At 41.0% G+C, this 18,051-nt stretch overlaps 1 protein-coding gene across 4 annotated transcripts in view; it reads left to right on the top strand.

The window, feature by feature from the left end:
- Positions 1–18,051, top strand: part of EPB41L4A (erythrocyte membrane protein band 4.1 like 4A) — a 241,028-nt gene that overhangs the window by 188,377 nt on the left and 34,600 nt on the right. For 3 of the 4 annotated variants that reach the window (XM_090276561.1, XM_090276563.1, XM_090276565.1), the window contains 4 exons: positions 1,503–1,586; positions 2,596–2,709; positions 11,373–11,420; positions 12,598–12,675. In XM_090276561.1, the coding sequence (XP_090132687.1) occupies positions 1,503–1,586; positions 2,596–2,709; positions 11,373–11,420; positions 12,598–12,675 (324 nt within the window). The remainder of the gene's footprint in view (positions 1–1,502; positions 1,587–2,595; positions 2,710–11,372; positions 11,421–12,597; positions 12,676–18,051) is intronic. The other variant, XM_090276562.1, reaches the window with a different exon arrangement.

Genomic DNA, 18,051 nt, shown 5'->3' with positions numbered 1-18,051 from the left:
TGCAGACACTTGGGTGTACTGTGTTTCCCTTCCTCAGCCTCACAGCTGTGGATAGAGTCAGCTTAATCTGTATGTACAGGGTGTGCTGTGTAAGTCCAACAGAAGAACAGTAATCTTCCATGAAATTCAGATCCCAAGCTCTTTAGAATGTACAGAAGGAGTTCAATCTCCTTTGTAATTGCATTCTTGCCAATAGGTCTGATACCTAAAGGGCTGCCAAAATTTTCCCACTCAAGCAGTAGATGAGAAATAGCTTAGGGAATGAATGCAGTTAATTCACTGCCCAGGATTTTATTGTTCTTTAACTTCCGCCTCTTCTCCCACGTCCCCTTTCATTTCACTATTCCATTTTTCAATCTCTCTTTTCTCGCTTTTTCCTGATTTATTAAATACTCACATGCGTGCACACTTTCTACTATTGTATTAAATACCTACCATATTTATTACTTTTCCTCATTTCAAATGTAAGCTTTTATTTTGGAAATTTGGTCTTCCAGAGATTTTTTACCTTTATAAAAAGAACATATTCTTCGTCTATAAAACCTACTACTTACTATCTACTAATAGTATAAGTTATGTGCTTTTGTCAAATATATCTTTAGATTTATATTCCTGTATGGTTATAGTATGCTGGGATACAAGTTTGTTTTCATTTTTTGAAAGAAACTTGTCAATTTTTTCTCCCCTTTTTCTTGGGTGTTAAAAAGAATCCTGCTATGACTAAGTTGGAAGACAGTTATATAAAGGATTCCTCAAAAAGCCAGGGTTAAAAGTGCATTAGGAGTTCTGTCTTTTTCTGAAAGCTGAGACTCCTGAGGAAGTGAGAGGTGACACATGTCCCCTCCCCAACTGGTGATACTGATGACGAAGGCTTCTAATGAGTCCCTTCCGGTGTCTCCTATGTGTTTCTAAAATAATTTGTTGAGATTGAGTAACAACCCAGATATATTTACTTTCTTAGGGCAGAAAGATGACACTAGGTCAGGAAATAGCATTTGAAAGTCATTCTGATTTGGAAGGAGGATGCCAAGAAATGGCGGAAGCTGAGTGCAGGGAAAGGTCAGTGTGAATAGCCCAAACCTGCCCAGAGCTGACTGGCCTGCACAGATTCAGACCCAAATCCAGAGTCAGGGGGTTTCTGACTACTGCCCCAAAGAAGGCGCCATCCTCACAGCCCGGATGCCCTCGCTTCTGGACCTGCGGGTGGGCTCTCTTGAAAGTTTCTTAACAATGGATGACCGGGCTCCTGTTCACTTAAGGCAGTAAAACTAGGAAGAAAGGTGGGGGTTGGGGGGGGGCTCAAAAATACAATATTTGCTGGAGACCTGTCTTTTTTTTTTAGGCAGCCACTCATATTCTTTTTGGAATGAATCATGGGTATAAATAAACACACATTTTAAAACATTTGTTAAATATTTTTACTGATGAAATAAGTATGTGAGTTAACTTCCTTTTATTTCCTAGTTCATTTATTTTCTATACTCTTTTTTTTTTAATTAAAGCTTTAAGAAAGCAAAGAATGAAAATAGCCCCGATACCCAGAGAAGTAAATCTCATGCACCGTGGGAAGAAAATGGCCCCCAGAGGTAAAGGGAATCATTGTTTTTCTAAAGGATAACAGTAGAAAATGGGTTAGCAGTTGCTCTTATCAAATAAAGGAATCTAAGTGCTTTGTGGCTGCCCAGGACTAGCACTGGACAAGGTAGTCAGATTCCTAAGTCAGCGTGACCGGGAACTTCTGAAGTAGATATCCACAGGATCTGTCCTAATGTGAAACTCTCTCCTGGAAAGACAGAAAGGAAACCAGTGTGTATTAAGAAACTGTCTGGGAAAGTCATTGTGATGGTTTAGAGTAATGTCTTCCTGAAAACTCTAAATGAAGTATATTAATGATAATTTCTCCAATTTCATAGTTCTTGTAAAAACTTTAGTTGAAAACTGTAGCTTATGAATACTGATTCTAGAAGACCTTAGGTCCTAAAATATATATATTTACTTTCTTTTGTTCGTAACTATCAAACCAGTGACAGACCTGCATTATAACTTACTGGCTATATAGCTATGGTGGTTTCAGGTATGACCATCCAGGGGTTCCAATTCTAGAGGTACCACTTTCTAGCTACTTCACTTGGGCTACTTAATGAAACATTATGTATTTCTCTTTTCTTTTTTGTTAAATGGGCCTACTAATTGTACTGCAATGCTTAGAGTTGATACAACGATTAAGGTAATGAATACAAAGCTTTTAGCTTGGTCAGTGCCTGGCATGTGGTAGGTTCATCATAAATGCAATTTGTTGTTGTTATTATTGCTACCATTTGTGTCTGTTCATTTCTTACTGTAAAAGTCCACTGAGACAAGTCCATTCCTGCAAAAATAATGACTTTTATTACTTGTTTTACTGGATCTTACCTGTCTTTTCTTTCAATATATCTTGTTAGCGAAAAGAACTGTTTGCCCATGATTCAGTATTCCCCTGAAAGTACCAGCTGTGTAGTTATGAACACTTCCCTAGAAGCATTGGTTTTTAGAGTTAGGGTGTTTGCTCCCCAAAGTCCTCTGCAGGGGTTATTGACCATTCTTCTTCCACTCTAGTGGACTCTTCAACTCTCCCAATGACCGTACGAAATCCCCAAAGTTTCCCTATGCTCGCCGCCGAAACCCCTCCTGTGGGAGCGACAATGATTCTGTACAGCCAGCAAGGAGAAGGTAAGCTGATTGCAGCCCCTGGTTTTAATTTTCAGTAGAAGCTCTGGGTCCTTGTTATGTTTGTACTGTAGGTTATTCTCATAATATCATGACTGTTTGTCTCCCCAAGATAACAGAAAGCTTAGGTCTTTGGAGATAAAATAAGCTAGGGATCCTGAAGCATTTCTCTTAAACAACCAGAGTTTCAGAGAAAAAATTCAAAAATATTAACAGTAACTTGCTTTCTGTATTGTAGTTAAGACTGATAAGTTAAGAATATACATATATAATATATTTTAACAATATATATATATTACATAGTATGTGTAATACATTATATAACATATATTAATGATATAAATTAGTATATAAAAGATATTAAGTGTTTCAGCCTGAGAAGACAATATGATGTTTATAGATTAATCTCAGATGAGGCTATGTGGCCTGTTCTCCAGACTGATATTGTTCTATAAATATGAGTTAAACTCCTTTCAAAGCACAGAGAAAACGAATCCTTTTACATTTTACCCAGCAGGTTATATTGTTTGTGTGATTACATTTGCATGTGTGTACCCCTAAATTAAAAAAAAAATCCATGTCTAGAAGCTTGGGGCTCTTTGCAAAGGAGGCTGGGCAATGTGACAGTGAAATTCATTTTATTCCTGCATGATGGGACCTGTGTTTTTCTTTGGGTACTTACATAAGCGGTATTTTATAAGTGACTTTTGTAATTATGAGAAGTTCAGGTCACGTTCGCAGATAAGTATCAAGATTCTTTTTGCATACACTGTGGATCAGGAAAGCAAAGACCTGTCTCTCTTCTGTGCCCTGTTTATACTCACTGCTGGTCCACTCCTGTTTGATTCCTTCTACTTCTGCCAGTTTTCCAGTGTCTTATTCCCCAGCTCTCTCAAACCAGGTCCAACTTCACTGAAATCCTTTGATGATTAAGAAGAGAAAGATCTATATCACCTTTACCTTGTGAGACTGAAGAGGGGGAGAAAATCATGACCAACAGTGACTAGATAGAATAACAGAATAATAATTGGTATTTATCATGTTCTAAATACTGAGCAAATTGCTTGCTGTATATTATCTTATTATTTTTTTTTAAAGATTTTATTTATTTTTAGAGAGAGGGGAAGGAAGGGAAAGAGAGGACGAGAAACACTGATATTGCACGTTGACGGGTTACCTCCCGCACACCACCAGCATGTACCTGGCCTGCAACCCAGGCATTGCCTTGACTGGGAATCAAAATGGTGACCTTTTGGTTCACAGGCCAGCGGTCAATTGACTGAAGAACATCCACCAGGACCCATTTTATTCTTATAATAACCATACAGAAATGGGCATTCGTATCATTCAGTCATGAGGAATTTATTTATTTATTTATTTATTTATACCCTCACCTGAGGACATATTTTTCATTGCTGAGAGAGAGAGAGAGAGAGAAGGAGAGAGAGAGAAAGAGACATTGATGTGAGAGAGAAACATTGAATGGTGGCCTTCTTGTAGGTGCCCCAACTGGGGATCGAATCCACAGCCTGGGTGCGTGCCCTAACTAAGAATCAAACCTGTGACCTTTTGGTCCACGGGACAATGCTCCAGCCATCTGAGCCACACCGGCCAAGGCTCATGAGGCATTTTTAGCAGAAAGGGATTAATGCAAGGAATTTTGGTGTACAAACGTCAGTAGGACTGAAGGAACAAAAGGCAGAGACATGGTACAGCAGCTCTGAGATCTGGATGCTGTGCTGCCCCCGGGCTGGAGGAATCAAAGGAGACAGGGGGTGTTACCTAGAGATCCAGAAGTGGCTTCAGCCTTTGTGCGGGCTCTTATGAGCCTGTGCTTGCTGCTGACATTGCTGGAGGAACCACCACCGTTGCTGATGCAGTAGAACCCCCACATCTCAGCAGTGCAAGGGTGGGTGCCACACCTACTTCCAGTGCACAGTTGCTTCCCCTTTTCCCCTGCTTTCAAATTTCACCTGAGTGTCTCTCTAAGTAGAATCCAACTGGCAAAGGAGGCCAGGAAATGTCATTTTCAGGCGCCTCGTCTTGGCACTACAGGAAAGGTTACAGATGGAATGGGATGGGGTTGAGTACGAATGGCCAGTATCTGGCCCAGCATTATCATCTCACTTCCACAGCAGCTGTCCTTTGTAACACATCTGGGATTTGGATCCGGGTATCTACATCTGAAAAAGGCAGGGACAATGAAACATCATTTAAATGAGGCAGGAGGGAAGATTTTCTGCCCTTGCTTCCCTACCAAGTATGGTTCAGTTTGGACAATGCTTAAAACTAACAACACTGCTGGGAAATACTTTAAAGTGCATATATGTTTATATGTGCATTGAGGAGGTGTGGTAGTGGGATTCACTAAACATACTAAGAATTTGACACTGTCTGATTATTCTTACATAGGTTATTACAATTTTTCATTCTTAATTATAAGTGTTCTTTGTCACCATTCCCTAAATAAAATAATTACACATGTTGAACAAGTGGTCATTTTGATTTTAATATACTCAAAAATGAACTTAGGAAGTTTTGCTAAAATACACCAAAATTTACATTTTCTTTTTCAAGTTAAATGCTTGAAATAGTTTGGAGTGTATACATTATCAAATCCAGACTTAATGACTTCTATACTGAGATATATTTTCTGTTGGCTTTCTGTGAAATACAGAGAGGTAATTGTGGCGAGTGGTTACAGAATCCTTTCATTGGCACCATCCAGAGGAAAGACCATTCTGATTTAGTCTGAGCAGCCACAGAGCCTTCTGCCTGATTCTGTGTGTCACTTGAAAGGTCTCTTCTTTAGCATGTGTGTTCTGAGGAGATTAGCCATTGCTTCATGTTGGTATGGATGAGCCAAAGCTCATTCTTTGTTTCTTTTCACTTTAAATGCCCTATAAATGTCCCCGTCCTTGTTAGTCTTGTTTTATCTTCACATATATTTATCTTGCCCCTGGGCACAAATCCCTAGATAGATGCATTAACTCTTAACATTTAAAATCAAGATTTGTCATCAGCATGGAAGAATCTCAATGACTTAAATTTAATAATAGGACATTCTTTTTTTCCTATTTTTTAAATTTTTAATGTATATAAATTTCTGTGATACATATCTGTATATTACATTGTGTGTGGCCCTGGCTGGTTTAGCTCAGTGGATTGAGCGTCGGCCTGCGAGCTAAGTGTCGCTGGTTCGATCTTCCAGTCAGGGCACATCAGAGAAGGAAAACTCTGACTCCAAAAAACCTCCGCTGCCTTGCGGCATACCTCTTCAGGGGAAAGGCTAAGGGAGTAAACCCCGACAGAAAATCCGGAGCCGGAGTCCCTAAGGCGGTTTGACGTTGTAGTCAACACCGGCAACTCCTGCGGCGCACCTGAAGCCAAGCTGTATCGACTCCGTCTTTCCCTTGGACCCTTCAGCTGCGAAGAGAGGGTGGGTCTGCTGCATGGGCAACAGCAGACCCTCCATATTACCCTGCCCAGGCTCTGTAGCTTCAGCTTCACTGGAGAGGACACTCCAGCGTCATCGCAAGATGTCGATTCAACACGGGAGGAGACAGATACCATGTCACTCCCGAGTCGGACTGCACAGCCATTCTCGGCGGTGCAGATAGACTCTTAAGAAGCTACACCATCGTCTCTCGAGACGGACGGCTGCCAACGACATTGTGTGTGCACTGGGTGTGCCGACCACCCAAAGTTAAATAATCTTCTGTCACCATATATTTGGCCCCCTTTAGCCTTTACTACCCCCCACAACTCCTTCCCTCTGGTAACTTCCATAATGTCGTCTGTGTCTATGAGTTTCAGTTTTATAGCCAACATATGAGTGAAATCATATGGTTCTTAGCTTTTTCTGACTAATTTCGCTTGGCATAATATTCTCAGGGTTCATCTGTGGCATTGCAAATGGCAGTATTTCATCTTTTCTTATAGCTGAGTAGTGTTCCATTGTATATGGACCACATTTTCTCTTTCCAATCTTCTATCAAAGGACACTTTGGTTGTCTCCATGTCTTGGCATGTTGCACTGAACACAGGGGTGCATATATCTTTGCAAATAAATGTTTTTGAGTTTTTGGGTCAATACCCAGAAGAGGGATTGCTGGTCATAAGGTAGCTCTGTTCTTCATTTCTTGAGGAACTGCCATACTGTGAAATTCTATTTTGTAATGGATACCAGGATCTCATGTTTTGCAAAAGATAATAAAATTTCAGGTTTGGCAGTTGTTGTCACTTAGATGAACACAGTTATCAAGTTCTGGCCACGTCTAGAACATTGATTCTTAAAGTTTTGGGGTGACAGAACTTTGAGAATCTGATGAAATGCTGGATTCATTCTCTAGGGGAAAAAATACATTATGAAATACACAGACAAACATCCTTATAATTTTCAAGGTTCATGGAGAGCCTGAGACCTGCTTATTTAAATGTTCCTGTACTAGAAAAAGAAAGCTAGTGTACTTTCGGGTGGTGCAGTTTATTTTTACCCCCATTCATCTTTATACTTAAAAATATTTGTTGAGTACCTACTTTATGCTAGGCACTATGTTAAACAGCATGAGAGGAAATCTCTGACCTTTGGGAGTTTACATTTTGTTGGGGAAGAAATATACAAATTACAAATATGTGTGCAGTTATGACTGTTATATGTTCCTGAGGGGGAGTTATGCTTAGGGGAATTTTACAATGTTTTTATGAAACATAACATGCGTACAGAAAAGTACACGTGTTCTAAGAATAACTGCTTGATAAATTTTTACCATTCAAACACCTGTGTAGCCAGCACTATTAGGGGAAGTTTTGCTGAGTCGTTGAATGAAGGAGGTCAAGAAAGATTCCCTGAGGCTGGGTGCTGGAGTTGGAATCTGAGACAGAAGTAGGCAAAGAGAGGTAGAGGGGCTAGCATGAGCAGAGAGAGGTCTTGGAAGGGAGGGAGAGGGGAGCATTCATGAAAAAAAATCAAAAGACAATGTTGCTCAAGCATTGAGAGTGAACAGAAAAGTGCCATAAATGAGCTTGGAGAGGAAGGGGGGGCCAGACCTCATAAGATACCTGAGCTTTGTGGAGGATTTTGGTTGTTAGACCAGTAGATTTTAGAAGGGATGATATCAAGGTCACATTTGTATTGTATGAAGGTGACCCTTACAGTTCTGTGGAAAAAAGGTGGGCAGGAATAGTTGCAGAAACAGACCAGGAGCCAGCTATTATCTGACTCTCAGCCAAAGGGAATGGGATCTTGAGCCAGCGGGTTTGTGTGGAGACATAGGAAGTTGGTGGTTGTGAAATCCATCTGGTGGTAAAATTAATAGGGCTGGCAGGATCAGTATGAGAGTGAAGGAGTGAAAGATGTCAAGAATGAAGACCGTGGTTGTGCAATGTCATGGATTAAAGTGTATTGCGCTGAAATAAGGATCACCAGGACATTACAGGCTTAAAAGGGACAACTTCTTGATTTTTTTATGTTGAATTTGTGGTACCTCTGAAAACTCCAAGTGCAGAATTCACATGGATTGTTGGATATAAATCAGAAACTGGATTAGCTGTCTCAGCTGAAATATAAATTTCTTAAAGATTAATTGAAATATGAAATAGAGATGAGGCTGTCAGATGTCTATGTACTGATAGATAGTATAGAGAGAATGAAGATCAAGCCAATGACAAAGCTGTGAGAAACTCTAGCTTTTATTAGGCGTAGTTGAAGAGGATTAGCTTGGTAAAAGAGACGAAAATTGTGGCCATCAGAAAAAATCAAAAGTGAAAATCTGATTCCTAAATGTCTTCCTTCTCTCTTCATTTCCAGAATGCTAGAAGCCAGGCTTATATCTCCCAGGCATGAGATTAGAGAATGTTGCTGTAAGAAATGGACAGTGTAATGATTGCAGGGGGGACAGGGCTGGGTGGAGAGGAAGAGGGTACGGGGAAATAAATGGTGATGAAAAAAAATGTTTAAATATTAAAAAATAAATGGACACATTACAAGAGAAAAGATCTACAGATAGAAACTTTCAAAGGATTCACCATTGAAATGGTTGAGAGTACCCACATTACTTTGTTCCACATATTAGTAAAACCATCAGTTAAGATGATCTCCATCCAGAGGTTTCCAGTCTTTTTGTGTGCTTGAGAGACAGCCATAATCACCTGGCATTTGAGGATGTTTTTGTTTGGAGACACAGACATGGAAACAATTAGGAATTGTGTGTATGGGGGAGGGAGTCAGGTAGCGGGGACCCACAGAAAATAGGGACAATATAAGAAATAGAACTTTTAAAAAACTATAAATATTATCTTTAGAAAATGAAAAATTTGATATCAAAAGGGTGAATAAAAGTGCTTACTTAGCCTTTAATATGGCAGAATTTAAAATAATCAATAGAAATTTTAGAAGATAAAAGTTAAGGAAATATTCCCAAAAGTAGAATAAAAACAAAACAAACATATGGAAATATAGATTTTAAAAAAGATCAAATCTGGACATTAAACATTCAACTAATAAAATTTCTAAGGCAAAACCCCCAGAAAATGCAGGAAACTATTAAGGAAATAATAAAAAAAAAAAAATTCCAGAACTGAATGATCTCACTTTATAGGGAACGCACTTAGTGTTTGGCATAACAGATTGAAAATTAGATTCATACCAGATCCATTATCATTAACTTTCAAAGCACTATAGATTAAGAGAGAATTTTTAACACTTGGTGTGGGGGAGGAATATGGGAGAGAAAAGAAACTCCATGCACAAATGGTGGCAAGTCAGAATTGTGGCATTGGGCTGCTTAACAGCAATACAGAGAAGAAAGATAATGAAGCATCGTCCCCAAGATGCTGAAGGAAGATTATTGTCAATTTACGATTTTATTCCCAGATAAACTGTAATTATATGTGTAGAATAAAGACATTTTCAGAAATTTCAGCTCTTTAAAAATGTACCTGCCATGTTACTTGATATAAGTATATTGGGGGGAGGAGGGAATGCAAATGATGATGGTGGCATGAAGGAGCTGTATCTGCCCTGATCACAGTGTGAGGCACATGTAATGAAGGGTAAGGGAATTGGGACAAGGAGCTTGGAAACTTTTCTCAAGAAGTTTGACTTCGCAGGAGAGAGAAGGGACTGGGAAGATGAAGGAGGATGTGTGGAGTCAGGTGTGTGTGTATATGTGTGTGTGTAAATAGGAGATACTTGAGAATGTTGAGAAGCTGGTAAAATAATTTTCTATGAGGACCAGTTGAATATATGTGAGAGGTAGGAGGGTAGTTAATGAAAGTCATTTAAAAGATGAGGTGAAGGAACCCACATAGCACAGGGGAGGGGGCTGACCTTAGTTGTAAGGACAGATCTGTAAATAACAGAGAGGGAGATGTTGGTAAGTTATTTTTGGTAACAGGAAGATGAGAGAGTTGCCACCTGATGGCTACTTGTTCCTTTGGAAGGAGTTAAGAAAGCCATCCCCTGAAGCAGAGGGATGCTGTATCTGTCAAAGGGTTGCCAGGGCAAAGAGTTTAAAACTGCTTTGCAGAAACAGGGAGAGCACTTAGATCAGAGAAAGGTGGTGCCATTGCTGGGCCATGCTGGTTCCACTGGGTGTTTACAAAGGTGGGTTTATAGTGTAAGTATTGAGATCTGGCCTGGAGAACCCAGATAGTTGGTTTCACTCGTGCTTGAGGTCTTGCCAAAAAGACTGAACAGCAAACAGAAAGTTGGAGAAAGTTTTGAGTATTGGCATGTGTGTTACTGAGTTGAAGAAATCTAAGCTGAGTCAGGGAGGGAGTGAAAAATAAGTGAAGAACTGTTGGAAAGTTGCAACGTCAATAGACAGATAGTCCTACTGAGGTCAAAGAAAGGTAGAATGGAAGTAGTTGAAGAAGCAATAGTAGCAGCTAACCTTTATTGAGTGCATATAGTGGGCTAGGTCCTACTGTATGCATTTTAAGTAGATTCATTCATTCTATCCTCACAACAGCCCTTTGTGGGAAGTTCTGTTAAAATGGCGGCACTGAGGGAAATAATTTAAATCACACAACTCATCATTGGAGGAGATGTAATTCATGTTCAGGCTGTCTGGCTCCAGAGCCTGTACATTTAACCAGGATGCCCTGTTGAAGCTGTTTGAAAGTAAATAGAAGTGCTGAGCAGGAAGGGGAGGAGAATGTGGTCAGAGAGCAGTGTTTAGGGCTGGTTATAGAGGATAGAGTCCAAGGGTGACCATGATGAGGATAAAGTCCAAGGTGGTTGCTGAGTTATTGTGAAGAGATTACTAGAGAAAAGGTCAAGGGACTTGGAGGCCAGTGTGCTGGGAAAGGTATCCAAGTGAGAGCTGATGTCAGATTATGGTGGAGTTTGGCTTGGCGGATTGCAGACCTAGGAATTGCAGACTAACCTCATCACGGGATGAATGGAATTTAATAGATATGTTGGGCATTGTTATTTAAGACTATTTACAGCTCCTACTAGGTTGCTGGCTTCTTGAGGCCAGTTGGTGTATTTCTGGGATCTATCGTAGGGATGGCATGTGTGTGTGATTTAAATGTTTTGTAATGAATGAATGTGTAACAGATATACATTAAGTGAAATGAAACTCATTTTCTGTGCTTTCCTTAGCCAATTGATAATTATCTATTTTCTTTTAATGCCTTCATTTATTTGTTTTCCATAGGAAAGCCCATAACAGTGGTGAAGACTCAGATCTAAAGCAAAGGAGGAGGTAAAAACAAACCACAAAACCCAAAATGGGAAGGAGGGTCTGGGAGAGGGTAGGAGGAATGATCAGCAAATTAGCACAGCTCAGACCTGAGGCAAGAGTGGGGACCTCTTTTGTTTGTTTTATTAGTGGTTGCTTTAAGAGTATTGTAAATTTGCTTTTTAACTTTCGAACTGGCTTCACCTGGTTCTGTCTTCCATTCTGTAGCATCCTTAGGAATTTCTCTTTTTTTCCTGCTCCTCAGAGGAGCTCTATTTCAGAGGAATACGGTTATCTATTGCTATGTTAAAACTACCCCAAAACCTGGTGTATTTTATTTTTTAATTTTTATTTATGAATTTTAGACAAAGGGAGGAAGGGAGGAAGAGAGAGAAAGAGAGAGAGAGATTTGTTGTTCCAATTATTTATGCATTCATTGGTTGATTCTGGTATGTTCTCTGACCGGGGATCAAACCCAAAACCTTAGCATATTGCAAAGATGCTGAGCTACTTGGCCAGGGCAAAGTTGGTATATTTTAAAGCAACAATAACAATATAGATCTCTTATAATTCTGTTGATTGAACAGGAAGTTCTTTGGTTAGCCTCGCTAGTCTCAGATGAAGCTTCAGTCAGATGGTGGTTGAAGTTGGATTATTCATATCTGGTGTCTTGGCAGGATCTCTGCATGGTCTCTCCACTGGCTAGCCTAGGCTTCCTTCGATGGTGTCTGGGAGGAAGCAGGAGCTACTGGCCCTGTTAAGAAAGTCCGAGGACTGGCAGAGAATCCTTTCCACCTCATTCTGTTGGTAAAATCAGTCACAGGATGAGCACTGATTCAAGGGGATGGAAAATAAACTACCTTTCTCAGTGAACAGTGGGCGTTTGACAGGACTCTGAGTCTATATTTAGTGTACCACAGGGGCTTATAGCTTTGCCATGTCAGGTTTCTGTTGGAAGTGCTTGTTTTTGTGGTCCTTTCTGGGAGCATCACTATGCTCCTTAATCTACTCTCACATTTCTTTTGACTCATTCAGATGTTTGACTGAATTGAGAAACACTAAATGGGGGAGGGATAAAACTTATGTTTGGATTAGTATTTCTACTACAGAATTAATTCCAAAGAACCAACATGAACCTTTCTAAAATTTTTCTTTTGTCTTAAATGAGGGTTTTTTCCTTTTGCTCTTATTTTGTCTTCAGGTCACGCTCACGCTGTAACACAAGCAGCGGTAGTGAATCAGAAAACTCTAATAGAGAACACCGGAAAAAGAGAAACAGGTAATGTTAGAATACTGTAGTTACCTGAAACTCCAAACTCAGGGGTTGCTGTTGGTGGGAAAAGCTGGGTGTCCAATGTATTTTTATTTATTTATTTTTATTTAAAAAAAATACTTATTTATTTTTAGAGAGAGGGGAAGGGAGGGAGAGAAACATTGATGTGGAAGAGAAGCATGGATCGGCTGCCACTCGCATGCCCCCAACTGGGGGACCCACCCGCAACCCAGACATTTGCCCTGACTGGGAATCACTTTGCAGGATGATACTCAACCAAGTGAGCCTTAAACTCAGGGCATGAACTCAGTTTCTGATCTTTATAAGATGATCAAACAACTTGACAATGAGGCTCCTTCCTGTTAATGAAAAAAAAAATAATATATTTAGGTACAACATGTAATAAATTTGTCTAAGGGTGGTAAGAAATTTTACTGTTAGTAGAGGGATTTCTCCTTCAGGTATCTTTTAACATGATATTACTTACTAGATTTTGACAAACTAAAAATGAGGGACTCATTGTTTTATAGATTTCATAGTTTCAGCTTTGTGTAGATATACATGAAAATATGTGTTTATATTTATGTCAGGCACATACAATTAGATAGGGCAATGCAGTTCATATCTTCTAAAACTCATTTTTAAGAGCTTTTTAATAACATCACTTGACATGTAATCAGTATTCGTGTGGCTTAGTGCATTAATCAGGTCTCCCTGGTTACAAAATATGTATTTGAAAGCAAGTGTCCACGTAGTTAGAGTCCCAGGTTGCATGTGAGAGGGACTTGGTTGCTGGTTGCACCCGTTTCTCACCCGGCAGTGGTTCTCAACTGGGGGCAGTTTTGTCCTCCCCCTCCACTCCCTGAGGACATTTGGCCATGTTTTGAGATACCTTTGATGTCATAGTTGGGTGAGGGGATTGCTAGTGGCCAGGATGCTGCTGAGCATCCTACAATGCACAGGACAGCCCCCACAACAAAGAAGTATCTGGTCCAAAAATACGTCAGTAGTGCTGCAGTTGGAAACCCATTCTCACCTGATGTGCAACTCTGGCCCGGTTGCTTTTGCTCTTCTGGGTCGTCTTTTTATCTTCTGTAAAACGAGGAAGTTGGGTGAGATAATCTCCAAGGTTCTTCTTTAGTACTTGGAGTCCTCATGCTTGGCACACATTGAATCAGCTCCCTCTCTGACTACAAAGCCTGCACAATAATAGCCCAGACAGCATTGTCAGAGTGGACCATTTTCTTAGGAAAGCTTTCTGTGTGGAGTGTTCTCAGGGGCTGGAATCACACCAGCTAGAGGTGAGGTCTCAGTGGTTATGATACTCTCCTCGAGGAAATGATTTCAGCCTCTTCATCTGTGAAAACCCAAGTGTGGAGGGCAGCTGTCCCTGAGGGTGCCCTCTTCCTGCACTAAATTCAGAATCTTCACAGACAACACAAAACAAAGCAAAAAATCTCATGTTCTGTCTACCCCCTGACCCCATTTATACTTACTGATCAAACCAGTATCTTAACGAATATATTTCTGTTATGCTTGGTGTATTTTAAGTTTTGTTCACAGATGCACTTAGTTTCAACTTCTCAGAAGGTGACTTGTTCAAAAACAATGTCTTTTGGGGCCAGAGGCACTCTTGGTGATATTTACTGTTCAAAATGAAACACTATTTAAAGGTTGCCAACAAATTCTTAATCTTAAATAGCTCATTAGTGATCTACTTACACTGGCTTCAGTATTCCTTGTAAGTGTTTTCTCCCTCAGGAGTTTCTCCCCCACTCCACCCCACTCACGGTTTTTTAGATCGGAATTCTTTGTATTGCATAAGTAGTGTATTTTAGAATGATGGTGGTTCTGAATGTTTAAATGCTAATATGCTTTGTAAGGCTGTTAATGAGATCACTTTTCAAAAAACATTATGATACAAAGTCTTTCAAACTCGTTTTACCTGCAGAAATATTGCTCCAGGGCTTCCTAAATTGCCTGTGTCTCTAGAAGATGGGGTCTAGAGTCTACATCTCAGGGGTATGGCAAAATGTAGGCAGAGGAAGAAAGATGTCTTTCAGTTCCAGTCACCACTCCTGGAAATTCTTGTGCAGCAGGTGACAGTGTGTGCAGGAGAGGCAGCCAACACAGGCTGCTTCCAGGTGCCACTTACCCATTATGCTGTGCTTCCGCTAACCCCGCCATCCCATGATTAGCCTTTTAAATTTTGCCGGAAGCCACTCATTCTGCATCAGGATGCATAGGTCTGAGTATCTAAACTGCAGCCCTGCTAATGGTCCTAATATCTCTTCTGTCTGTGATGGAGGTTGTCTCCTGATGTCTGACTTCCAACCTGTGCAAAGGACTCCGTTTTGTGGGAGACGATAAATCTCTTCAACTTCATCTGTCCTTCCTTATCCCAGAACCAGTGTGACTTAGCCAAGCTCTCCACAGAGTCCTTTGTGCTTTTATTTAAGGGGCCGGGTAACCCTAAAATGAGGCACACTGCATCTTGAACTTGCTGATATTCTACTTCCTGCTAGCAAGGTCTCAAAATTCAGCCCCAGGTGCTTTATCTCTTTCGAAACCAGAGCCTGCACCAGACACACCCTGCCTTCCTGTCTCCCCTTGGGAACCAAAGCCTGGACGTAGGGGCAAAAAGACTGTGCAGATTTGCTTGTCAGTCTGTTTTGAAGCCCATGTTGTAACCAGCAGAACTCCTGATAGTCAGGTTTACTTTCTGGAGAGTGTGTGTGGTCTTCGGGGTATTGTTTGCTTTGCCACTTCTTGGTGGATTTTCTTTTTTTTTTAAATGTAGGAAGTCTTTCCTGTTAGGCGTTGGCCACTCTGTGGAAATACAGTTCTTTCACAAAATCTACCCATTAGAGCTGAAGTTGCTTTGTTGTTCCCATGGATAACAATTTAAACATCTCTCATTTGGGTGAGGAGAAACAAAAGTTAATAAAACAATGTGTACAAATCATCTTTATCAAAAGCAATAGTTGTGGTTTCTAACAACCCTTAAGGAAAAGGTCATAATCTACATCACTCTGGAAGGCTAATTATTCGAACAAGGATTCTTATTTAGTTTCAATTTTAGAAAAATATACCGGTAACCCCTTTCTCATTTTTGGGTCCAAAGCTGACAGTGTATAAAGGTACTCTTATGACACACGGTTTCTTACAACACCAGAAATCCTCAGCCTCCTCCTCTTTTTTTGTGGGGCGAGTGTGTGTGTGTGTTTATGTCTTTACTCCTTCCTACTTTTAATTGTTCTTTCTTTGCCATTTTTATAATCTGAATATTCTATAATTTTCTAGGTTTTGAGGTTTGAGAACAGAGCTTTTCTTCCTTTTTTACAACTAGCTGGAAGTTGGAACACAGTTTCTTGTCATAACATCTAAGATGACAGAAAGCCCTTATTTTCCCCTTACTGTCTCTTATTTATATTCTCATTTGTATTCTTTTACCTCCCTTTTTAATCTTCCTGTCCCATTATTTTTTCTCACTCAGTTCCTTTGCCTTTCTTTTCTTAGTTTCTTTCCCACTCTTATTTCCTTTTTCTGTCTTCTCTGACACTTCGGAGCCAATGACGTGTTAAGAAACCTCAAGGATGTGGGACATGGTCTTGGTTCTGCCTTGCACTACTAGTACTTGACCTTTGGCACCTCTTTTAACCAACTGAAATTGTAGTTTTTTTACTTTAAAGTGGGGTGTATTATGAACTTTTTGGTCAAATGAGTTACTGTAAAGATCAAATGAAATCTAACAAGTGAGAGCACTTTGGGTTATAGAACCATACAGTTCAATATCTAATTTTGGAGTCACTGCCTCTTGGCTTGTCCCACTGTGAACAAGCAAACTGGGGCCTGGCCATATGGCACCTTGACACATGATCCAACAGTTAGTGTTTAAGGAAATAGGTTTTTATTTACAGAACTCCAACCTTGGGGCCTGAGAGCACTTCTGCTCAGAGCCCTCCTCTCCCATGAGACCCAGTACTTCCCTTGCTTCCCAAAAGGCTATGAGCCAAAACCATGCCCAGAAGTTCCCTGTATCCTTACCTGTTGGTAAGCCGGCTGCACAAATAGGTCTCCATCCCCTCTGGAATGTGCACTTGTTGAGTTTCAGAGTCTCCATCCTCCCGCAGCAGCTCTCTCCCTCAGGATATGGGATACATTGCTCTCAGCCTCCATGTAGTAGTTCAAGAAAACATGTGCCATGTTGTACTGGGTCATGGTGGAGTCAGGGAGGCAACAGAACCCAACAGAGTGGCTTCTCCATACATCCTTCAGAAAAGCCAAAGTCTGCAGTTCAGCATTCCCGGTCACAGTTCAGTTCAGCTCCACGCATCTCCCATGAATCCACTCTTGGTGAGGCAGGTCCCCGCACAGCTCCATCAGCTCTCTCCTTGTAACAGAACCCCTGGGATGCTCTGATTGAAACAGAACCCACAGGCCGTTTAGTTAGGGGCCTGATTGCCTGCCGCCGGAATTACAACTCTCGGTACTAGAGTTTAATGAAAAGAAAAAGAACTGTTTATTTAACAGTTAAATAGATTTAGATTATTTGCGGATTTCTGCTGTTGTCTTATGTTCTTTAAAATACCCACAAACACATAGCTCTGCCTCCCCCTCCCAGACCTGGCCAGTCTTAGGAAAGTCGGAAACACCGTTTCCCTACTTCCTAGGCACAATTCAGCTTTACCAGTAGCTGCCAATCACTCAATCTGATTGGGGAGGTCCTTTCTGTGCTGTGGTGCTCTCCAGCTCTCAATGCAGGACCGCCTGGATTCTCAGCCTCCTTGTAAACCACCTTCTTCCTGCAAACCGCATGGATCTCCTCTCCTTCTCAAAACCGCATGGCGAGAGCCTCTTAAAGCGGCTTGGAGAGCCCTCTCAAAACCGTATAGAGAACTCAGCTTCTTTAATCCACATGGAGAAGGCCCCTTCACCAAGCCATATGGAGGGGGTGTGAGAAAGAGTGAGTGAGAGCAAGAGCAAGCGAGAGAGAGGGGGAGAGCACAAGACCTAGAGAGCCAGAGAGAGCGTGAGACTGAGAGACAGAGAGTGGGAGAGAGAGGGAGAGCGCGAGACCCGAGACCGAGCTAAAACGTCCACAGCTGCTTATATATCCCTGACTGCGTCCTCTGACGCAGTGGATGTTGCAACCAGTTCTGACCATTCACAGAACCCTACGCAGGCTCTGTAGGCTCCTTCCGTACCATCCCACTGTTCAAGACTCCTCCCATCTTCTTGGGCCTTGGAAGTATCAGAGCCATTTTGCATAACAAAGACACTAGCAACTAGCCCCAGGCATGCGAAGGCATCTTAAAGCTGCTTCCTTTTCCCCATCCCCCGTCTGCAAACTCTGGGGTTTGTTTTTGGACCCCCTTGTTT

The sequence above is a fragment of the Furipterus horrens genome, unplaced genomic scaffold, assembly GCF_987537825.1.
Source record: "Furipterus horrens unplaced genomic scaffold, mFurHor1.1.pri manual_scaffold_5, whole genome shotgun sequence".
In the NCBI taxonomy this organism is placed as follows: domain Eukaryota; kingdom Metazoa; phylum Chordata; class Mammalia; order Chiroptera; family Furipteridae; genus Furipterus; species Furipterus horrens.
This window is presented reverse-complemented; position numbering and strand designations above follow the sequence as displayed.